The 25525-nt window shown below is 38.4% G+C and overlaps 1 protein-coding gene across 2 annotated transcripts; it reads right to left on the bottom strand.

Moving 5' to 3' along the window:
• Nucleotides 1-753: 753 nt before the first annotated feature.
• On the bottom strand, nucleotides 754-24333 carry si:dkey-91i10.2 (uncharacterized protein LOC555224 homolog). Of its 2 annotated transcripts, none has more exons than XM_060876492.1 (7): nucleotides 24177-24333; nucleotides 9945-11518; nucleotides 7463-7640; nucleotides 5986-6184; nucleotides 4924-5501; nucleotides 4545-4690; nucleotides 754-4069 (listed from the first exon to the last, which is right to left on the bottom strand). In XM_060876492.1, exons 2-7 carry the CDS (start codon nucleotides 11486-11488, stop codon nucleotides 3271-3273), a joined length of 3444 nt encoding a protein of 1147 aa, XP_060732475.1. In that variant the 5' UTR covers nucleotides 11489-11518; nucleotides 24177-24333; the 3' UTR covers nucleotides 754-3270. The 2 variants fall into 2 exon arrangements, with proteins under 2 accessions (XP_060732475.1, XP_060732473.1); XM_060876490.1 differs by having other exon boundaries at nucleotides 5986-6187.
• Nucleotides 24334-25525: the final 1192 nt, after the last annotated feature.

Raw genomic sequence — 25525 nt, forward strand, 5'->3', positions numbered from 1 at the left:
ACTCTTTCACTGCCTTTTCGCAGTCTTTTATTATTCTTGCTGTCCCTTTCTCCCTGTTTGCTGTCTGCCTCTCTCTCTCTCGCTCTCTCGCTCTCTCTCTCTATCTCTCTCTCTCGCTCTCTCTCTCTCTCGTAATAAACTGCATCACAAAACAGACCCATTTTCAGTCAGCAAATAGCCAATGAAAAGATCAATTCACTTGTTCTTGTTCATTTCTATTTATTATAATTCACCAATTTTTACACATGGAAACTATTAAATTAGGTATTGTAAATAAAGAAAATATCAGCATGTCTGGTTTCAATTTAAAGAAGAACTGCTGATGTGGTGAGTTAAAACATCTTCTGTTGGGTAATATGGGAGCTGCAGTGTTACTGTGCCAGTGAAGATCATTTTTGTAATAACAATATTCTTCCTCCATGAAGGTAGCTGTATTCAGCTACAAATCATGTCTATCAGTGGTAATGCTAACCCAAATAGCCTCAATTATGGCAGAATTTTCTGGACTTTAAATGATTATTTAAACAATGTTTGCACTTACAGTTCCCTTATGATTGTACATAAGAGTCAAGTCTATTTCAGTTGAAAAACTAATATTAGAAATTTAATTTTAAAGGTCTGAGCTTTTGTTCTGACTACTATACCGAATATACTATATGTTGTTCCAGTTTGGACATTTGCAACTGCACTTTCTCATCCTCTGGTACACCTGGAACAAAATAAATCACCATTTTCAGTCCTGTATGCATCTGCATAGTCACTGAAATGACCTGTCTATCAAGTGCTATGGGTGGGACTGTCAATGGGCATCACAGGAAGTGATGTCTGACTAAAAATTGCATCCAGCTGGTCTTACCTGCCTGGTGTGCATTTTATCTATAGAAAATAAGGGCCTTTCAGTAAGTAAGCTGCAGAGAGTCCACTTTTAACTTGGGTTGGAGATTTATATCAACCTCTATAAGCAAAATATGGAAATTGGACTTTTAATGCAATTTGTCAGTGATTATTCTCTTATATTTGTTTATATTGGCCTTAATAGTGTATCAGTATAAATGTTAAAAGAGTGTATTGTACAATATATGCTCACTGTCCATTTTATTAGGAACACCTGTACTCCTGCACATTTATGCAGTTATCTAATCAACCAATCATGTTGCAGCAGCACAATGCATAAAATCATACAGATACACATCAAGAGCTTCAGTTAACGGTCAGATCATACATCAGAATGAGGAAAATTATGATCTCTGTGACTTTAACCATGGCATGGATGTTGGTACCAGATGGGTTGCTTTGAGTGTTTCAGAAATTGCTGATAATCTGGGATTATAACAAACAACAGTCTCTACAGTTTATATAGAACAATGTGCAAAAACAAAAAACATTGAGTGAGCGAAAGTTCTGCGCGTGGAAACACCTTGTTAAGAGAGCTCAGAGAAAAATGGTCAGAATGGTTAAAGCAGCCAGGAAGAGTTTAGCAACTCATATAATCACTGTTTACAACTGTGTTGAGCAGAAAAGCCTCAGCATACACAAAACACCAAACCATGAGGTGGATGGGATACAACAGCAGATCTGAGGCTATTATGGGCACAGACTCTTGGCTGACAGGAACCTGATGTGTCCTCCTGCTGTTGCATCACCCACCAAGGTGTGATGTGTGTTCTGAGAAGCATTTCTGCTCGCTACAGTGGTAAATAGTGCTTATTTTAATTTCCTGTCAGCTCAGACCACTCTGAATATTCTAATCTCATATCTCTCAACAAGGTGTTTCAGCCTGCAGACCCTCTGCTCACAGGATGTTTTTTGTTTTTCCTCGCCATTCAATATAGTATCAGTTCAGGCTAAAACAAATTTGAGGTTACACATGGCTTTTTAAAAAGTTCCTCCGAAAATACTGTTTGTAGCATGAGGATGAGAAAGTGCCATCGCGGATGCAATTATTATAGCTTTTTTAATATGGCAGACAAGTTTAGACACCGAAATTGAAATTACACTACTGTACACAAAAATGCAAACACATGATTTAAAATTTAATTAGAATTATGTCTCATTTTATGCACGCTCACAAGGGAAATGCAACTGCAAATACATGTTTAAATAATAAATTATATCTAGCATTAGAACAAAATATGGAACATGCCATACTAGTTTATGTGGGTGCTGAATATCGCTCAAGTCAACCACCAACTTTCTTGTAAAGCTATGAAAATAAAGAGTAAAGCTTTTAATAAAAACAAACATTTCAACATTGTAGACTAAAGTGCATTTAACAGAAAATACGAGTTTATATTATCTTGATGGAGATGATGGGAGATGTTTAAAGAACAGTACTTTTTCTCAGAAGATTTCACTGGAGTGGGGGAATCCGGCTCTGATGTGTCAGGAGGCAATCAAATAAAAGGCACGCGGTTTTCTTTCTTATCAATTATCAAAAGATCAACATTTCATGGTTTTAGAAGATCTCTTTCTGACACTCCAATATTTAGTTACTGCTACTATATCTTGAGTAGATGCAGTTTCACCACTATTTTTCACGTGGCAACAGCAATTAGTGAAATCAACACAAGTGGTCGAGAAAAGATTTGCTACTGTATATGTAAATAAAACAAATCATTATTTTGTTTTACTGCAGTGTGTCAGGAAGGATTATGATGAGTTGAAACCAGCATTACCATAGCTACAATATGCTTATTGATTATTGCTGATTTGTTTCCCCAGCACAGTGATAATAATGCAATTATATGGGTGTTGTAGGGTTCAGATATCATGCGCAAATTCCCTTGGATGCTTCACTGCTAGTGGGAATGGAGCATTTTGTTGTTTTTCAGACTAATGAAAAGAGAGGAAGAGGACTTTCAGAAATCTTAATAGAAAAAAACACCACCACATGGGATCTGCTTCAGTCTTCTCACATTACACTGGTTGTCATTTGTGCGTCTTTGTTAAAAAGGATTTCTACTGATAGTTTTCTTTCTCAATATAATTTTTAAACAAATATTTTTCACTCATGCTGTTGCAAATAATTAATGAAAATGTTTACTTCAATAGCAAATTCCACAGTCTGTGGCCAGTGATGTTTCTAACCATGTTCTCATTTTGGTCCACCAAAAGCTGATTTTCCCCTTTTTTTGTGAGTCTCAGAGCTTACCTATAGAAAGTGCACTTTTCTGGCCAAATCATCAAACATTTGTTAATGTTCATAATGTAATACTGTCAATTAAATATTTTAAAAAGATTTTCACCAGATTGAAGTTGCGTAAATAAGTCTCAAGAGCGGCTCTGGGACTTATTGATCATAATATTAGGGAGTGCGTTGCGTCTTTTTCTCCATAGCCCCAGGTCACATGCGTACCTCTTAATCAGACGGAACCACTGCTGTGTATGTGATTTGTCAGAGGCACGTAAAACAAAGGCTTCGCGTCGGATGTCCAGCACCTCGAACGTGTCATCACAGTCTGGGTCAGTCGAAACCACACAGTTAGCCAGATGGATGGGTTCACGCAGTACAGCAAACTTGCCACTACTTTTATCTTTAATCATTACCAGCACGCCATCCTGCACTGTCTCGAATGCCTCCGTTTGGTCTCCACGAACACCTCCATCTGCCGTACGCACCATTAGCAGGCTTTGAACGTTCTGGAACTTGAGGGACTTGCTCCCTTTTTTCACCCACTGGCCATCAGCAGGCTGTGAGATCTGCAGTGGGCCCTCCATAATAAAGCGCGTGGTCTCACGAGCCCAACCTACAAGCTTCATGGATGTTTCTCTCATCTCAATGTTTATCACTTCACGGTTCTTGCGGCTCTCGCGCCGGAAGGAGCGCAGGGACCATGTGGCTGTACCATCTTGCTTGCTCTTCATGTTGATGTGCTCCAGGTGAGACTCCACACGACTTTTGGCCTCTTTCAGACGCTCGTAATCAGGGTGGTATTCGTTAGTGGCCTTGATGATGCGGCTCAGCAGCAGCGGATACTTGGTTACGCGCTGCAGTGGAGCCATGAGGAAGGAGCGCAGATTCATGCGCCGCAGGGCCGTATTGTCATTCTGGGATACGTCAAGGAAAATCCTGGTGGGCAGCCAGAAAAAACACTATCAAATTTTAATTCTTATTGACAGCTAATATATTTCACTGTCTGCACAAGCGTAGCACTTGGTCAAGTGACCAATATTCTATATTAAGATACAAATGGTATACTGAGGAAAATCTAGCATTATGCAAAAGAAATGTTAAAAACATGATTTAACTATTTAATCATATGGTTGTATGAAGCAACTAAAATAAGAATTGAAATAAGAAAGTAAGTAAAATATCCACCTGAGTAGTCAATTTCAAAAGATGTTTTACTAAAAATGAGCGTATAGTATAATAAGCGTCACCCTAGTAAATGTCAAGTATTAAAACAAAGACAGAATAACAGTTTAAACAGTCTAACAATAAAGGCTACATTGGGAACGCCCATACATTAGCATGTGTTCGTTTAAAATGTTCTCTGCTTAGTTAAAAAGACACAGCTTAGTTTTGTCCTGATTTCTTTTGTTACCTAAGCAACTCTTTTTCCTTCTCCAGTGTGTTAAGCATGTTGACAGATGTGGATTGCTTCAAGCAGTAGGTTTGAAATGCTGGTAACATGTTGACAAACTCCAAAAAGATTTCTCCAATGCATACAGTCAGCAGATCTTCATCTCCCTGCATGTGTATGTGTTGAAACACACAACACTCAATTTATCATACAGTTCCATTTCACCCTTGGGCTAAATAAAGGAGGGTAGTCACGGAGGTTTGTACAGTCTGTACTGTATGTTTTGATGCACTCTGTATAGTACAAAAGTGTAACAACAATAAAATGTAATTCTATAAAGTATATTATCTGTTCAACATAATAAATAGTTGTAAAAGTGCAGCACTTGCTGTGTCCATACCTGGTCAAGTGCTTGGTCAATGTTGTCTTGCAGATGCTCGGTGAACCTTTCATTCACTTCAATAAGCTCCTGTACATTGCTGAAGACCACAGTCAACTGTTCAGCTGTGAGTAGTCCAGCGCTTTGCATGGGGAAGTAGAACTCTTCCTTAATGATGCGCAGATCCTCGCCGTAACTCGACTCTGTGTTGAGGAACTCCAGAATGGCCTCCTTGCGCTCGGTCCGTAACTTTAAGCATCGCTCACACATGCCCTCCTCTCGAGTGGTGTCTCGGTGGCCACAGTCTGGACATGGCCGCTGGGCCTCCCATGTTTTATAAGATTCTGTGGGTCTCTTCCAGCTTGGTGCCAGTCCAGACCCGATACCACTGTCCACTCGCTCCACTTCAGGCCCGGTACTGTGCCGAGTCCAGCGTGGCTCCTCCTCATCCTCGCGCTCATCGCTCAGCCCAACTACACCACTGTCTGCACTCACACTGCTCACTGTGCTCCAGCGATGCTGACACACACGATTCACCCCCAAGCGTCCATTCCGACCTTCTCCTCTAGGCTCAGAATGGCCCCTAACTGTTCGCATACCTGAAAATACACAGGCAATGGTATACTTTGTTGGGCCATATGATCAACATCTACAAGGCATATGGAAATGCTTGGACTTTTAGGAAAAGGCACAAACAAAAGAAAGGAAGGAAGGTACCTGCAAAGGCGACAGAACTATTTGTAAAGGCAGCAGCACTATGGTGTTAATATCAAAGGTAACAGTTACTAAAGGCAAGACTTTGCAGCAAAGGGGTAGTTACATTAAACATGACTAAAGTGTTATTAGATTATTAGAAAGTCTTACTGATGTAATATTAATACTGCTAAATTATTTGTGATACATTTCAGTAGTTTAAAGTAAATTAATAAAAAAACATTAATGTTCAACCAATATTAAAGAAAACATGCACTGATATGATATGAAACAATATGGTTCTGACATGAAATACTGTATACTGCAAATGCAAACCACTTAAAGTGTTTGCTACTTTTTTAGTGAATTAGGAAACTGCTATGGTCTCACCATGATCTCTGTCCCTGCGTTGACTGTGGAGACGTGCAGCTGCAGCAATCTTCATCTCCAGCTGCTTGCGTTTGGCAGCATCAGTGGGCATGGGGTCGCTGTAGTGAGGGCGCAGGCGACACTCCCGCTGCGCCCTCACCGATCCAGCCGGCTCATAGGTCGCGTCTGAGCTGGAGCGCCTGCATCCTGACCCTAACAGCTTCTGATTGGGCAAATAGCCATCAGTCAGCTAGCCACTCATCACAGTGTGCAGTGAATTAGTTAGTATTGATTGATTAAAGAACTGAGATAATGACATCCACAAGTGCTTATACAAAGGGTGCAAATTGCATATGTTTACATTCTTTGTAAAGTAGTGTAAAAGGGTAAAAGTTTGCACTTCCATGGTTAATGTATTTTATTTTACATTTTATCTTAAAAATGTGTATCTTAAAATCGTAAAATGAAGATATATATTTATGAATACACTGACATACACTGTACATTATTTGGCCATTTCTTTTACTTATAATGATAGAGCTTCTGTTACACCCAAAAGACAAGATTTAGTTAGAATTTAAAGCTTGCAATAAAAACACTAAATCTTTCAAATGTGCTGATTTACAGCAACTATCCAGGAGCTTGAAAGGTCCCAAGATGTACAAAACGTCTGTGTGTAAAGACATGCTTTTCCATTATTCACAACATCTCAGAAATAGTACATAGTAATTCACTAATGCTGACCTCCAGAAGACCTAACTCAACACCTGACACAGTACACCAACAATACATCTAGCAGACCAGCTACTCAATAAGCTAGACTGGCAGAGATACATTTCAACTGCTATCAGTGCCTGAGTAACAAGACACTTTAGGTGCAGATATCAGCCAGAATAATTAACGATGCCACTGCTATCGTAATTAATAACAAAACAGCAATCCACATGAGACCTTCTGCGGGTAACAGAGCTGAGCTATGCATGATGCCAGGTGAACACTGCAAATCTCAATTCCACCAGCCTAATGCAAAATACATGAACTAATAAAAGCAAAGGAGCCGGATCAATATTACACTCAACCTTCCAGCCTGCAGTCACCAGAGACCAAATGTATGTGGCACAATGAAGAAGCAGCTGGAATTTTAAACACAAAGAGCAAACGCAGACGCACATCCACACAGACAGAGTTATGTATCCCCACGCTCACTTGCATGCAAATGTAATGAAACCGGGTACTAGCCTGAAACCTGCCTCTAATCCTGTTAGAGAGTCATTCTGAGCCGCATGTTCTGCAGCGTGGACCGCTACACTGCTACATGTCTGCAGTTGTCTGTGCTGTGCAGCTGCATGTGTAGCCTTATCTAGTCCCTTTGCATGCGTGACACAGCACTCCGCAGTCCACGGCTACAGCCGGAGAAAGAAAGGGTCATGATGAAGAGAAATAAAGAGCTCTGTGTGTGCGTGTGTGTGTTTGTGTGCGGGAAGGGGAATTTCCTTACGCATTCTCTTGGTTCTTCTCGTCCAGTAGCTTCACTGCAAGCCTCCTGTCTGCAGGCCAATGTTGTCATGGCAACGCAGGCAGATTGACACCCAGGCTGGGGAGTGGTGATGTCAGTACCGTCGTGCTGGTCATGTGACAGCCTGGTGGGGGCTTTAGCGCTGATCTCTGCACTGCAGCTGAGGGAGGAGGACAAGGAGTAGAAAGCAGGGAGGGGGGTGATGAAGTATGAGAGAGGGAGGAAAAAGGGAATCTTTTAAAGTGAATTTATGATTCCTGCTGCTTCCTCTCTTTCTCCTCTACAAGGCATGTGGCTGTGCATCCCCCATTTTCTCCAGGGATAGTCATCACTGTGGTTCAGAGGGGCTGAAGTGCAATTAGATGCTTCAGTTCACATTAGCACCTGACCTCACAAGATGAGCAGCTCTATGACTGATCTCTCAGATTCCTTTGTCTATGTTTGTGTGTGTGTGTGTGTGTGTGTGTGTGTGTGGTTGTCTGGGTTTAACTGTGTGGCGTATGAGATGTAAATGTGTCCATTTTCTCTTGTGTCAGTTTAATATTTACTACACTCTCTCGTACCATTGGCATTTGTGTTATTTCATCACATTGATCTCTGTAGCAAGATATACGACCCTTAATAAATTGTTTTCCCTTTCTTTTACTTCTACCACATCAGGATCTGCATTGCTAATGCAGAACACGTCCCATAGCCCTGTGCCCATAGATATGAACCTGCAATACTGCTGATAGCACAACCATAAAGCACAGCTCAATCATAACTCATAGTGTGCTTACACACATATATACATGCATGCACCATAATTATGAACATAAAGGAAGAAAAATCTCATGTATAAAAGTATATGGTCTGATAAAATCTGGAAATTTTAGCCTTTGTGTTATTGTTCTTGTGGAATTGTATTAAATATACAGTATATCTAATGTACTGTAAAACACTAAATCAGTGCCAGCACTGAAAATATCGTATTTACTCTTTGTCTTTACAACCCAATTTAATCACTTTCTTTCATAAATCCTTTCATAATAAAATGAACCTATCTCATCAGGGAAATACACACCCATTGCACTGCAACTGGAAGGCAGTTCAATAGTTATGTAATAATAGTCATAGTTAAGTATTTTTACTACCATTTTACACCCTTGATATAAATTCTCTAGCATTTCGGAGACAGTTGCCATCTGAACTCCCATATTTTGTCTGAGGGCACTATAGCATGGTGGATCAAACTTTCTCTGAATATTTAGCAACATAAATCTTGCAACAGTCATATTTTTGTTTGTGTCCTCTCAATAATATTACCTACACTACACAGATGGAAAGATCCCCTTTAAAAAACCCTTATCCATCCAAAGAAGCTTTGCAGAACCCATTTTCCTTAAACAGTCTTTTTGTTGCCATTTGAGTAATTTACTTATGTAGCTATTTATTCAGCAGTATAGAAAGCAGTTTTGTTCAGTGCCAAAGAATAGCTGGTGCTAATTAGCGGATCTGTCCTCAGGTAAGACGATAAACTATAGAGCAATAGTGAATAAACTTCATATACCCAGCATGTAATCCTGCATGACTGTAATGCCTGCCAAAGTTCTTTTTTTGATTTAAATACTGCCAATGAAACAGCAGACTCTGAAGACAGTTCTGTAATGTAACATAACAGACAAAGCTGGAAAATCTTCTTCTTTCATAGTAATGCTTAAATGTTAATTACTTGACGGATGTTATTGCTAGCAAGGAATTTCTACTTGTAAAGAAGCTGTCGCACTGTGCTGTGTAGTCAGCTCGTGTATATTCATGTCTGGTAGGAAGAGTTGCGCATACAGTATCTACACTGTCTGTAGCTGAACACATCACAACTGTTTGACAACTTTAGCAGTCCTGAACACATGTCCAATTGTCACCAGGAAAGAAGAGGACAGTTTTGCTGAAATGCAGTAATTTTGTTATTACTGAACTACTGAAACAAGATAATTACTCAATATATTTGCCCACAGTTTCATGTTTATTAAGCACATAGTCCATCCTGCTCCTCATTTAATTAGAAGTAAGATTGAGGAGAAGTTTCACAAAACCCATTGTATTCTTCATCAAGAGCTAACACACATTCTAGATATCAGCAATTAATCAATCTTGCATGAGTTTTCTTGTTGTACTATAGATACATTTAGAATTTCACCTAGACTATATCAGGGATTATGTTTAGGTTATATTAAACCTCTTTGCAAAAAAATATATAATTGTAAGAAATCTGTAATTATTTTAGGCAGATCTAATTAGATCAGTTATGTGACGAAGAAGTGTATGGGATATTGCTGTTTGATACTTTTAAAGAAGCTGAAACAACATGATAAACGCATCACTAAAATCCCTCCCTTGCCTCCCAAATGTTCAGTCCCCTGACCCTTATCAAAGTACTGTATATTTCAGAACTCTGGGAAACACTGAATACATTTCACTTGCTTACCTCTTCTTTATGAGGTCCAGGGCTGATCCAAGAAGGTCAGTCTTCATCTTGTAGATCTTGGCTCCATAACTAGAGAGATCTTTCCCATCCAGAATTATAGCAGGACAGCAAGTTGATGCCCCCTCAGCACTCTCCCTGTTGGGAGGGAAAGGGACCGCAGCTGGATCCATAATTCCAGAATCTCCTGCTTTCTCAGTGTGCTCTTCCCCTGCAGTGGTACTCTGGGACTGCAGAGGAGAGCGAGGTGCAGGTCCTGTGCAGATTGGGGCACCTGAAGCTTGTTCAGTAGACATACCGCTACTTGATTCTTCTCCACTTGAACCATGTGGATGAGCTGCATCAGTAGTGCTACAGTTTTGCCAGATGTCTGTAACAGATTTAGCCTCTGTATGTAATCTGTCTTTAGCTTTCTCTTCACAGTTTCCCTCTCTGCATTGGCCCTCCTGTTGGGCTACTCTACTAGATGGAGCTGTTGATGAACCCAGGTCTTCAGCACCCTCTTTTTGCCTCATCCTTTTAAACTCTTCAAACGTTGGGATGTGCAAGCGACTCATGGGGGGTCTTTTCCTCTCAGGAGCAGACTGGGCAATACTGCTGACATGCTCAGAGGTGTGTGACTTGTTGAAGGTGGCTTCCTGGCTGGAGCTGAGTGCCAGGTTAGGAGTGCTCCTCTGCCTTTGTAGCTGTAGCCGCCGGAGCACCTCCTGCTTGATTTCCTCTGGGCTGGTGATACGATGAGCGTACAGCTCTTTTTTGCCATTCACCTGTCCTGTAGAAGGGAGATGACCAAAATGGGAAGCCATTTCATGGTCACTAAAAGAATGCAGAGTGTTCCGTATCGAAGGCTGCGGACGAAGGGGCTTGTTAGGCTCCGACACACGAGTGCTCTGGAGGCGAAGTTTGTCTCGCAGGCCTTTCCGGGCATTTCCATTCATGGCCCAGTCCTCCACAGCAGGAAATAGCCACTGAGGAAAGAGAGGTAAGTCCTTCCTCATTAGTCCCTGACGAGGACAGGAAGCCATATTCTCAGGGGAGTGCATCATAGTGTATACCTGTGAGCCCTGAGAAGTTCCATCATACCACTGACTGCTGGAGGTACAGTGAAGAACAAACTCACTCTCCATGCTTCTGTAAGTGTACATACCAGGGTCTGCATTCCAGTGCAGATTTTCCAGGCTATGGTATAGTCGATTATTGCCTGAGTTGACACAGCTCTGTGAGAGTTTCCCCTCCTGGTAGCTGGACTGTGTCTCTGGCTGTTTAAGAGGATGCATATTGCTGGTAGAACAGTACCTAAGTCCCATGTTTCTAAGAAGGTTGTTGTTGGGTCCTGCTGGATAGCGGTTCAAAGGTGCATCTAGATTGATATATGAAGGATTTCTGTGTTGAGGGAAACCAGATAATTGGGGACCAAGAACAGAGAGAGGATCTGGCAACTCACTGAAGCAAGGCTCCAGGTCCATGCTGCAGCCAGCAGGAGAGGTTACTGGGGAATACTCACATGGCAAAGATTCTACGTCTGGCATGACCACAGCAAGAGCCATCCATTACAGAGAGGTAGTGCAATCACAGCCCTTTAGAGATCAAAACACAAAAGTAGAATATTGGCACACTGACAACACATTGGGGACATTGTGCTCACATGTTAATAGACATGGCATCCAATTAGCCAATTAAACTTTGTATAATATAACATTTTTTTCTATAATGTTTATGTTCTGTAAAGCTGCTTTGAGACAATGTCCATTGTTAAAACCACTAAACAAGTCAATTTAATTTGAATTGAACTGAATTAGCCACTTTTATTAAAACACAAGAAGTGACAATGACTTGCAAAGAAATCCTTAAGAGCCAATAAATAATTTTTATGTAGACAGCATTAGCTTTCCCTGCAAAAAAAGGACAGCATTATTTGATATTAAAACACACCATTTAACTTTAAACCTTGTGAATAGGTAAACCAAGAAATTCCAAGAAAAACAGCAAATTCTTAAAGCCTTAAATTCTTCTTAAATTCTTGAGCATCTACTTTCACATAAGCCATTAACCTTGAAGTATAACATCACACAGGCCATTAAGATTTTCTGAACTCTGGTAAAAAGAGATCAAATTTATCCCCTTTTTTTCAGAGGACAAAATGGAGTAATTTCCTGTTTCTTACTACTTCTTACTGTTTCTGTTTTCTTAACCTAGTTCAGTTTCTGTCTCAAGATATGAGCATGTAAGCACGGCACCTAAAAGAATAAGAGATTAAATAGATCATGGCTTAAAAACTTAAAACTTAATAAACAAACTAAAATATAACTCTTATTTTTTTCCTGTTAGCTGTTTAATTGTTGCCTTGTTGGGACATGATTGTTTGTTAGTAATAGCATTTGGTTTGTGATGTCCCTGATACTTGGCCATGTTAGTTGAGGAGAACCAACATACAGTATTGTTTGTCAGAACAATTCAGGAGTTTTGAGGTTCAGTTATTGAGTGCTCCACAACAGAGTGACTGATAAAACACAAAGTTCAAATTCAGATAGACAACTTGATGCATTTGTTGGTATTAATATTTTCTTTATACAAAAGCTATATTTGCACAGTAGTCAGACTGTAAATGCCGACATTTACCCTACCAAGAGGCCTAAGCAAACAGACTACAAGGAATATTATTTTAACTATTCTGATCAGAAAATAAGGGAATGACGAGTCGACAGTCATGAAGAGAGCCACTTTTCACTTGCCGTTTGCAGTCATTCCATTAATGCAAAGGCATAGATTAGCTAGAAGAACACCACTTACTAATTATTTCTGTAATTATTATACATTGCCTAAGTTCAGGCCTTCACTGATAATATTAAAAATAATGCATTTGAAAGCATTAAATACAAAAGTACAATGAAGCATAGAACAACCAGATGAAATTTACTTTATCAATAATTTTCTCTATATAGCTTGTTAGACAATAACCATAGCATGCATGTACATGAAAGCATTACATGTACAAGAAAGGCAAAAAAACCTGCCATGTTCAGATGTTCAATTAAAATTTGTAGCCAGATTAATTAAACTGGAACCACTTAAGGGCTTTTAGCCAAGCAAGGCTCTTAAATTCTTTGTAATGATAAGGAGTCAAAGCTTAAATTTATATTTTCTTATCTTTTAAAGATTCTATCTTTTAATAAGACAACAAAATTTGCATTAGTGTTAGCATAGGTTAGTATGGCCTTAGTGCAATACATCCTCTCTAACGGTGTCAGTGTTGTCTCTGGCTGTGTTCAGAATCTGCTGATGTGCGAATGAGCATGCTTGACTAGCATAAGGATACTGGTTCATGAACATGGAGAGCACAGCTCACTTCACACAGAACACACCCTGCTGTCTCTGCTTATGGCAGGCAGATGCTCATTTTCCATTTTTAACTAAATTGCTGTAGACACACAGTAGTACCTAGAAGCCACTTGCTGTGGTATAATGGGCTTAAAAAATGCATGTCAATGGCAAAGAGTTCCTAGTTACAACTGTAAAAGTGAGATATCAAATAGAGCATAACTGTGATGCTCTATTTAATGGTTGATGTTATATTCTGTATTTGATGAATTATTCACCTTTAATGGTAGCTTGAGAAATCAGACACATTAATATGAAATGTTAAATCTTCTGAATGATTTTTTTATTGAAAACTATTGTTTGCTTTCTGGCTCATATCAAGTCTATTGCCTCTGTCACTACCATCTCCTCTTACTGTTCACATGCTTCACTTCTCTGAGAACACATCACATCTTTACAAGATATTTTAGCGCACCAGATAGTACTTTACAAATTGTCTAATTTGTTTAAAAGTGCTGTACTGGTGAGAACAGCAAAATCCTTACTTCAGCATTCTGCACTGGATTAGAGTTTTTTTGGTGAATTTTATAGGCTTATTAATCTTATATTTGGCTTATTCTCTTATAATATGTATATAAGTAACGTATACCTACTGTATATCTAAATATAAGTAACCTATATTCTCACTTCATAAGATTTTTTGCACTTTTTATATCACTGGATTTCACTGAATTTAAACAAACTGTTCATAAATAAACTATTAAAATTAATGAGTCTTCGTGGACTGGGTAAGAAAGAATCTCATAAAGTACACTCAAATACAAATCACTGTAAGTTACAGTTTACATACTGCAACCTGGCAGAAGTACAAAGATTAGTCAAACAAACGCCACACTTCACTAGGGCACTAAAAACCACACTTAGCAGCAATAATTCAAAAGGTCTGTCATTCAAAGTGCCAGTATGAACTCAGTATGAACTCTTTTATCTCACATTTTTTAGTATTTGTACTTGAGATGTAGAGATACAAAATTGTGACATTGGCCTCTGAAGACATCACAGGAATCTTTTCTCATTCCTGTAGGATAGCTGTTGCTGAACTGCTTTTTCAACATCATACATTATTTTCCATTTTCCCAGCACAGACAGATTAATTAGCGATACGCTATAGCCTTGTGATTTTCCACAGTCTTCTTGCAATAAATGCTCATGGCACTTGGCGAGACAGATTTGAGTGACAGGACTCTTAAGGACATTCACTGTTAGTTATTCTGGGCAAGTGGAATGATCTTTGATAATAATTGCCCCATAACATCCTGGCCTAAACTACACAAGATCAGACAACACATTATATATCTTTTATAAGCTTTCTGTGTGAATAATGATAGTCTACTAATATTATTGGGACATTTGCTATTAGGCTGCTAATATAATGTGTATGGCATCCTGCGTATTTTATGTACAATAAGTTTGCTGTCAAAAGAAATTGAAAATTGTAGAATATATGTCATATGAAAAAATTAGGACACCCTATGAAATGTGTTTGTTTAACATAGTTAAACATATGGGCATTTGAGCTTTAATTTAACAAAATCTAAAGATTCAAGTAATATAAATAAACAATTAAAACCAAAGAAAAGTCTTCTTTAAACAATCTGTAAAATGTAATGAAAAAAAAAATCCAATTTCTTGTGAGGAAAAAGTAAGGACACCCCCACATTTATTTGTACTTAAAATGGATAAAATTACCTACACGTGTATCACTACAGGTGCAAACTATTAGATCATTGTTACAGAGAATTTTGAAGGAGGCTTGCCTTATTTAAACCTCAGACATTTAGTTTGCTCCTAATTGATGAAGTGAGAGGTATCACCATGGTGAGATCCAAAGAGCTCTCTGAGGCCTACATGAAGAATATTGTTGAAGCTTATAAGTCTGGAAAAGGGAGATAAAAAGATCTCAATAGAATTTGTAATCAGCTGTTCCACTGTCCGAAAAATCATTTACAAGTGGAGAACATTTAAAACAACGGCCAGGTCAACATGGCCAGGTCAGGCCATCCAAGCAAATTCACCCCAAGAGAAGACTGCAAAATGTTTAAAGAAGTCTCCAAAAAATATCATCACAGGACCTACAGCAAGCTCTGCAGAATCTACAATTAGAAACAGACTGCACAACTTTAATTATCAAGGGATGTGTGCAAGGAGGAAAGAAGCCAAAGAGACAAGACTTCTGGAATAATGTGATTTGGACACATGAGAGTAAATTAGAATTATTGGAGACCATAATGAGGGCATGTTTGGCGTAAACCAAATACAGCAGAACCTCGTACCAATTGTGAAACATGGAGGTGGAAGTGTTATGGTTTGGAGACGCTTTGCTGCAGCAGGACCTGGCCAGCTCATCATCATAGAACCCACTATGAATTCTACATTGTATCAGAAGGTGCTTGAAGAACATGTGAGACCATCTGTCAAAAAATTGAAGCTGAAGGAGAACAGGACCTTGACTAAAAACATACCAGTAAACCCACCAATCCACTTACTCACTGAAAAGTAAAAAATCAGTCAAAGTCAAAGCCCAGATCTAAATCTTATTGAGATCCTGTGTGGTGATTTGAAACAGACTGCACCTGAAAGAAATCCCTCAAATATCACACAGCTGAAAGAAGTCTGCATTGAGGAGTGGGGGAGACTGCAAGAAAGTTTCCCCCAGTCCTCAATGCTCAATGCAGACTGCTTTTAAGTTACCTTTAAGTAAATCGAGTTACACAGTTTCTTTCCAGAAAAGACTCCTCAATAGCTGAGCACAACACACACACACACACACACACACACACACACACACACATGCACAATCAACCGTATGGAATCCTATGACCTACACCAAATACACACTCTTCCAATATACATCCATGTCTACAGCACCACCATATCAAACTGTTTACATAATGTTTTTGCACACTGTTTTTGCTCTTTGCACATGCTGTCTTTCACATCTCAGTCGATTGCTATTTTGCACAATACATTACAATACCTCCTGTAACTGCTGCTATAATTACTAATGTGTTGATTCCAGTATTTGTGCACACGCAATATTGAACATACAGTATTTACACTAGTTGCCGCTGCTTTTGTGTATTGTCTTTTGTGTATTGTCTTTTGTGTAATTTTTGGCTTGCACTGTCTTTTGTCTTGCACTGTCTTTTTGTCTTTTGTCTTGCACTGTTTGCACCAGGTTGCACAGATGCACTTTATGTGGCTAGGACTACTGACTTAACTCTTTAGCTCTATCATTGTTTTAAGTAGCACCCTGGTCCTGGAGAAACGTTGTCTCATTTCACTGAGTACTGCAACAGCTATGTACAGTATGGTTCAAATGACAATATGACAATAAAAGCTTCTTGACAAAGTGATTTTTTTGTTGTTTACTCTACAGGTCCAAATTAAAACAAGATCAGAAATTGACATGTTGACATTTCTTAATAAAAAAAACTGAATATTTAATGGGGGGTGTCCTAATTATGACTAAATGTACATGTAGATGTAGTTATCAGGCTTTGTTTAAAATTAAAGAGGGAGAGAGAGAGAGAGAGAGAGAGAGAGAGAGAGAGAGAGAGAGAGAGAGAGAGAGAGAGAGAGAGTTTGTGCAGCAGAGACAGACTATAAGACAGAAGCAGGTAATAGAGGTAATAAAACCACACATACAGATCACTTCCCACATTAGGCAATAATGAGAACATCTCTACTGGCTAAATCCCATGTGTGATAATTATAAAAGCAAATCCTTGTTTTTTTTTTCAAAACAACACACCAAACGTGCAATCAACAAACATGCAATCAACAAACTGGGCAGCTAAAATATGAAAAACAAAAGGCTACTGTTTAGAATGAAAATCACAAGACATCAGCAGGTTCTGAAATGCTCTGGCACCAAAAACTATCCATGGTCAAAGTCACTAAGTTCAAAGTCACGGAGATACTGTTTAAAATAAATATTAACTAAGCTGTGTCTGCATGATGCTACCACATGATCATTAACTGATTGAATAATTGCAAGTATAATCATCTGTACAAGTGTAGTGATGTTTGAATAAGATCACCTGGTTGCCATGTTACAGTACCTAGTCTTCAAGGTTTATTCTTATCCCTATGTAATGTCATATTCCAGAATCTGTTGGAAATCTATGCCAAGTATTGATCTTTTGGGTTCTTTCTCAGATGTCTAAATGATATTTTAAACCGTCAGAGTATCCTCATTTTATTCCTAAGGCACTAGAGGATAAAACAGGATAATCACATAAAACCTACAAAAAAAGGACTATGATTCTGAGCACATTCTCAGAACATTTCTAGGACAAAGTTGTTGTTTTTTTTTTTTTTTTTTTAATAAGTTAATGTTGTTAACAATTTCACATACTGTAAACAAAGTTTAAAAGTCAGGCTCTGTAGAATTTTCACTGAACATTCCTTAGAAAATATTTCTTTCACTAATTGCACTTCAGCTATGTAGTTAAGCCTGGATCAGTGTTAAAAAGTGTTTAAACTGGATACTAATCAGTGTTTTTCCAAGGTTTCCCATGTTTAAGGGCATAAATAGTGCATCATGTCTAATTGTCTCTTTGAAAACTGATGCCCTATAAAACAATCAGATCTGTTCTGAATGGATTTGAATTCTGGTATTCAATTAGCTCTGGATAATGAAGTCTCATGCATCCCACCATTCCAGCCATATTTCTGTTCACGTCATTTGCTTTTAAGTTAACGTCAAGTCATTTTAGGTTTTTACTGAACGTTGTTAGGTATGTGTCCTTCCTATGCCAAATAAGAACGTCTTGCTGCTGTACATGAGACAACTAGGCTCTAAACAGATTCCAGAGTTTTTCTTTAACAGGAAAGAAATTGTTATAATTGTTATACCAATGTCTGATTAGGAAATTCTTTGCTTTAGCAAAAAGTCCTTAAGAGTTTTGTCCTATATGTTGAGCATGTGAATGGTGCCCAGCAATATTTTTGTTTGGCACCAACAAAAGACTTTATTTATTTATTTATTTATTTATTTTTTTATAGAACCCTTTTTACAGCCAGAAAATCCTCTATTAATTTGTATGAGAAGTAATTTTGTCCTGCAGCCATTTCTCAGAAGTATATGCCAAACACAAAAATGTGGTAGTGTAGCACAGGAAAATACTGGCAAGTCTGACCGAGCAGTAAACGCTTGCAGAGAGCCTCAATATATACAAACAGGAAATTCACAGGAGGAGCAAAATCTGTTCTCTTTGGCCCAAACCTGGGTTCATCAGCATTCACCTTGGCACATAACACACAGTACAAATACAGACTGCATAATGCAGGTGGTTTATGGCAAGTACATAAAAGCAACTGAGACACCTACCTGCCAAAAATACTGACAGCTTAGATCTTACAGTGCTCTGGGTAGCTAAGAGTTGGCTGTTCAGTAGTTCTACAAACGGTTCATGTAAACAGTAGTTGGGAGAGTCTTTACAACTTGAATTTGTATTGTGAATTTTTCATATCAATAGAAACATGAGGTGAAAAAAACATCAATTATTCCACTGGAGTTTACACAGAAATATGAAACGTGTATACAGCATATGCGTTCAATTCTGTTTAAAGTTTATAAAAAAAAAAAAAAAATTGTAATTGTATTTTGCCATAATAATACTACAGAAACTTTATAGTACTATAAGAGTAGACATTTGTAAACATGTTAGTGAGTTATATTGGGCATATCTACCTGTTTGTTCCTGGCAGTGTTTTAATTAATCACTCTACTGCCACAATCTGTCAGTTATCACATGATTTCATCAAGAAAAGTGGAGCATGATAAAAATAGCCAAGCGGTTTTAGCTTTAATTGTGTAGTGAACCTGAGCCCCATGGACATTTCAGCTTCAACTATTCAGAGTAATGGGGATTATAGATCTGTCTCTTTTAGAAATAAGATATTGAATGTAGGACTGAAAATAACACACAGTCCATCATACAGGCAAATCTTTTAAAAATGGGACAGGATATTATTTAGCTTAACATACCATGGAGGATTTTTAATGTTTTTATTATTATTATTATTATTATTATTATTATTATTATTATTATTATTTATAAATGAATAGCATCAGTGACATTTCTGAGTTGTATGTAATTTTGTGCGGATTTCTGCATGAGATGCAGAAGAAAATTAACTGGCCAGATAATTGACTTTTAGACTAATGAGCCACCGGGCTGTCGGTCTAGAAGGCTTTTCCTGCTAAATTCGATACTTACACTGTGAAAGATAAGGAGGGTCAATGCAAAAAAGACACACGCTCATACTTAAAGACAAAAAAAAAAAAAAGACAATAAAAAGTGTCTTAGTAAATGTTGGGTCACAGTGATCAGCTTCAACAAGGCTGTAAAGCTGTACTGGAGGACAGCGCACAGTTCTTCAAAAAAAAAAGGACATTTCCATCACCATCAAACCATTCCACTCCAGCTTTTGATATCCTGTAATAGATCAGTCTCATCAGGAAAAAAATGTTTCAGCACAGGATAGAAATGATCAGTCAGAAAAATGTTATATTGATTTGCAGTGATTATTCCCTTCAAATGTTTTTTTTTTGGTGTAACGGAGCCACCGTTTTTTTTCCTTTAATGTCTCACCCATCTTCATATTTTGTCAAAAAAGAGAAAGAGAGAGCAATTGAATGTTAAATACTTTGTATTATAGAAAATCACAAAGGAATAAGCCGGTACAGTGAGGAGAAAAATGAATGAAAGGTGAGAGAGAGTGGGGAATGATTAAGCATGGGAGTGGGCAGAGAGGGGCAAAAAACACGAGTACAATAGACAGAGTAACAGAAAAATGAGATGAGAATAGGTAATCTCAGAAGAGGAGCTCTGTTGATAAACAAAGGGCTGGTAATAAGGCTGGATTACACTAAGGAGCAGATGGCTAGATGACTCATTCATCACTGGTAAATGAGACTGAGAGACCTGCACGAGAGGGAGAAAAGAGAGAGACTATATGCTACCCTTACCTTGAGGTAAGCTTCATAAATATAGCCTCATAATGTACACTCCCTGACACAAAATCTGAACAGTTCACATCCTAGGAGCAGTACAGAGCTGGTTCATTCCAGACAACATCCATCAGTTACAGTCTTTACCTAAAGAAAAGCTATTATTCTAGATAACAGACAAAATATACACTACATCAGCCCCATGAAGAAATTCAAACATGTTCAGTAACAAGGGTATTTTTGAAAATAATGGAATTTGAGATATTCAGTTCTATGTACTTGAAATTCTTCAGCAGATAGTTGTGAATTCCTATCTCTTTTGTCCTTGCTTAAGCAGGATTATAGGATGCTCAAGGTCATGTCCATGAGCAGGCATGCCTTAGCAACACTAAGAAATGTCTGTAAAGAGAAAGAAAAAATACAGCCTTGTCCTTTGTTGTTGAAAATGACTGGAGATGGGCTCAAAGCAGGGGGGCATCATGTGAACATGCCCCCAGTTCTGGGATTCTGGGACCCATTTGTCCAGTAATGGTTTTTCATATGAAGGTGTGGAGGGAACAGCGGGAGATGTGAGAGGGAGGGAGAGGAATAAACATAGTTAGGGACAGCAAGTCATCAGTTGACATCTTGATGTATTTCAGACTACTGTTCTTTTCACCAAAGGAAACAAAGCCTAGCTGGGACTTGTCCAGTGTTACAACATTTACATACACTGCCATTTTCCTAACATGACATGCATACAATACAAATACGTACATAATCTCTGTTACAAGTGATGAATAATTATTGTTTATCTTATTATTAATAAATATTAATAAATATTAATCAATATAATTATTATTGTATGCTTATCAAGGTTAATTAGTGGTTTTGTTTCTTGGAATAATATCCGTACAAATTCAGGCAACATTTCCTGGTTGAATTTTAAATGTCTTGAGGCATAAATGCTCACTATGATGGGGATAGTGGTGGCTCAGTGTTTAAGAGTCATCGAAAGGTCGGCAGTTCAAGCCCCAGCACCTTTGAGCAAGGTCTGTAACCCTCTCTATTGTATCATGGCTGACCCTGCTTACTGACCCCAACATCTTCCCAAGCAGGGACATGCAACAAAATAATTTCACTGAGCTATAAATTATATGTGATAAAAGACTTTTTCTTCTATGGAAATTATTTTAAAATAATGTGCTGCTTGAACCATCCACACTGCATTAACAATAACAGTAAGTGATAATGTGACACATTCCCCTGAACTTTTATCAACACATCATCTCAGCAAATTCTATTTAGCAAAGACATCACATGGTGACATTTGATGTAAAATATGTTTGTGGTATTTTTACAAAAAAAAAAAAAAGAAATGTAAGAGATGCTGAGGAACAGAATTGAGAGTGACGGGTACAATATTCAAATGAAAAAGAGGTTTTCACAGTTTTCACATTTGACCCTTTCTGAGCATTTTTTTCACAGTTTTTAGTTTTTGCAGTTTTTATATCACTCACTCATCTTCTACCGCTTATCCGAACTACCTCGGGTCACGGGGAGCCTGTGCCTATCTCAGGCGTCATCGGGCATCAAGGCAGGATACACCCTGGACGGAGTGCCAACCCATCGCAGGGCACACACACACTCTCATTCACTCACGCAATCACACACTACGGACAATTTTTCCAGAGATGCCAATCAACCTACCATGCATGTCTTTGGACCGGGGGAGGAAACCGGAGTACCCGGAGGAAACCCCCGAGGCACGGGGAGAACATGCAAACTCCACACACAAGGCGCAGGCGGGAATCGAACCCCCAACCCTGGAGGTGTGAGGCGAACGTGCTAACCACTAAGCCACTGTGCCCCCTAGTTTTTATATCAATTGCTTAAAAATTTTAATAGAACTAATTTAAATAAAGCCGCCCTACACCCCCACACACTCCTAGCCTTTGCATGCATGATTCATAAAAACATATTCATCCTCCGGTGTCCAGGGTACTTCCTGAAAGTGTGTTCCTGCCTGCGTTGCTACGTGCTAAGTTGCTAAGTTACCGCCATTCACACAAATATATCTTTTGAAGAATATGAATGGGAGGAAGCTTCTGATATGGATCCCTTTAAACCTGGTGCCGTTGTGCCACTTGAATGATTATTGCTTCGATGAAGCATTTCCACATTCTACAACAAAGCATGTCATGTTCCTGTTATTGAATAAGATAACCAACTACTGTAACCAAAACAAAAACAGCTTTTGAATGTATTCCACAGAAACTGTTTCCTTTTTAGAAACCAATCCAGAACTGGATCATTTTGTTCTGCCTCCAGTAACCCAAAACTACAACCCAGGAAGAAGAGAATAGATTTAATTACAATGAGAATACAGTCATCATCTCAAAGAAAAGTTTCATCTTAAAAAAAGGTTTTTTTTTGTTTATTTTATATCTTTAAAAATGATGTTTGAGGAAATTGATGTTAACTAAATCAGCATACTTAGAGTTGTAAATCCATAATTTATTTTGCAAAACATTGTCATTGTACTTCTCTAATTAGTGGAGATTAAAATGAGTAAATCTTAAAACTGCATGTATAGACTTAAAAACTGAGTAGACTAGAAATCACTTTGAGGACAACAACCTCCTCATCAGTACACAATTGTCGGCCTGTATATTTATAATCACTCACTCTAATGTCACCCAAATAAGGATGGGTTCCCTTTTTGAGTCTGGTTCCTCTCAAAGTTTCCTCCATTTCCATCTAAGGGAGATTTTCTTTGCCACAGTCGCCTCAGGCTTGCTCATTGGGGATAAATACAAACACATTTAAATATAAGTCTGATACTAATCTTTAATTTGTGTATTATATTAATCTCTGTGTAATATTAAACTTTTTGTATTAAGCTTTTTATATTCTGTAAAGCTGCTTTGAAACAATGTACTGAATTGAGTTAGAAATCACTGAATAAATACTTAGAACATTAAAACATTAGAAGTTAAAATATAGAAAAATTGGCAGAAAACAACTTCTAATCAATGCTGCATGAACCCATGATTTATGAAAATTCATTATGACTAGCTGCCTCTATACCTGCGAAATAGTCCTCAGCATAATACATTACTTATGGCTAATTTTAAAGCATCCTGAAACTATAGTACACAGCGTGCATATGATCTATTTCCAGCGCTCTCTTTCTGTGCTCCACAGGATTAAATACTAGGTCATATTTTGCCTGTGTTTGCCTAACACTCTTCCGACTGCACTGGAGTGGGAACAGTCCAGCCATCGTCCAGAGATCCAGGACTGGATTATCAATACACACTCACATGCAAACACACATAAATCAATGAGATGTTTCATTAACGCAAATGGAGGCTGTCCACTGAGTCTGTATCCGGTGTATTGTGTGAATGGGTTGCTGTAGAGCTTTTTAGCTCGTTAAAACTAGACCACTAGTCTAAATGTGTTGACCAGACTGACCCCTCACCCCCATCGTCACGACAACAGAGTGGTGGGTCAGTGAAGCATGACTACACAACTTCTTATAGCAGAGGCATCGTGTGACGAGGCTGAATGAACACACTCATATCAGCTCCATCCTCTCTGCTTCACTTTCGGCTTCTTTTCCACTCCTAGCTAGCTCACTGTCTCCATCCATAACATTCATCTCGTCCAGGTGTAAAAAAAAATCTTGTTTTTCTTTTTTCAAACATGTTATCCAGGTGTACATAACAAAAGGCAAACAATTTTCAAATCAGGTGATCATGTAACTCATTACATGAACATTATGCATTAAACATTACTATTAAACAAAAATATTACAATCAAGAATCAATTATTTAACATCTTTAACCCTTAAGACTATCAACAATCACAAGATTGAAGCAAAATTAAAATGTGAATAAAGATCCAAATACCTGTTACTGAAGTTCATATAATTCATCAAGTAATATCCAGATTTGCCATCTCACCCCATGGTCCCATCCAATACACACAAAATGTTAATATAACACTAAAAAGCTAAACTAGGATTGGAGGAAGCCCCCTACGTGCAGCGTTTGGGAGAGTGAGAGCGCTGTGAGGTGTGTTCCACTCTGATGTGAGATCAGCATGTGAACACTCTCAGGTCCCTCTGCTATTGTTACAGCAGAGAGCTCTTCACTGAGCATGCTCCAATACAGCACGTTGGCATGGGAACAACAGAAACACAAGGCTGTCCAAAAGGACCTCTGAGCCACATCTACCCTCTTTATCTCCCCCACCTGCTATCCCAAGAGGGCAGTCCTTGTTTTTGTTTTCTTGAGTATTTTTTTTCCGTGAGACAAACCTCAGAAACTGTGAACATGAGTCTATGTTTACCACATGCTGCATATACAGACGTATAATAAGCTAATGTACTGTACTCTGGTAGGAGCTGGTCAATCTGCATGACTATACTAGCGGTCAGTTATGCTCTTTTATCTTTCAGATGGGCTGTCGATTTTGGCAATATTTCAATCTTTTTAATATTTAATGTCTTTTCATTTCACTCCATTTAATCTAACAGATAGATGATGATGATGTGCTCTGAAATTAATGAATAAATTATGTTAATCTGGAACATCCCATAGACTCCCATATTGCATAATGAAGCAGACAAAAAGGAAAATGGAATTCTATTCCATAAAAAAGAGGACAGGTTTTTTTTTTTTTTGTTTTTTTTTTTTTTTTTTATGGAATGCACCAGAAACAAACTCGTGCACTATAGGAACTTACTGCAGGATGCTGCATCATTCCTCTGGATTCCTATGGGACAGCTTTCAAAGTGTATTGGCTTTGCAGTGTAACTGCAGTATGCCGAGCCATATGGGGGCGGCTAATCCTCTCTGCTACCACATACGTTACCAGCAAAGAAAAAACAAACAGCTTGAGCGTGTGAACTAGACGTCAAACTGAGGCTGTCAATGTGCCATAATGTCAGGTTCAGCATGTCTGAAACTTAAAGCAGGCTGAGGGAGTTCCTCATTATTTGTATAAGTGGCAGTGATCCATTACTGTAAAAAAGTAATGAATTCATAAATTCAGCAGCTCTATTCCACCTCCCCGGGAAGAGTGTACAGTATATATTTTCTATATATTGTTGTTTCAAGGCTGCTGACTGGTCTCACGTCAGCAAAAGTCTACAGCAGCTTACTGTCTACTAAAACAAGATAGATTATTTACAGAAAAAAGAGGAAATAATCTGATATTAAAGGTAAATCAGTAATATAGAAATGTGTGTTTTTTC

Source organism: Tachysurus vachellii, chromosome 8 (assembly GCF_030014155.1).
Source record: "Tachysurus vachellii isolate PV-2020 chromosome 8, HZAU_Pvac_v1, whole genome shotgun sequence".
Lineage (NCBI taxonomy): Eukaryota > Metazoa > Chordata > Actinopteri > Siluriformes > Bagridae > Tachysurus > Tachysurus vachellii.

Coding starts and splice junctions, on each gene's coding strand:
- si:dkey-91i10.2 (XM_060876490.1), bottom strand. CDS start 11,488: ATGGCTCTTGCTGTGGTCATGCCAGACGTAGAATCTTTGCCATGTGAG. Junction 7,641..9,944: donor CTGGACCTCATAAAGAAGAG/GTAAGCAAGTGA, acceptor CTCCTCCCTCAG/CTGCAGTGCAGAGATCAGCG. Junction 6,188..7,462: donor GAGAAGAACCAAGAGAATGC/GTAAGGAAATTC, acceptor TTGCCCAATCAG/AAGCTGTTAGGGTCAGGATG.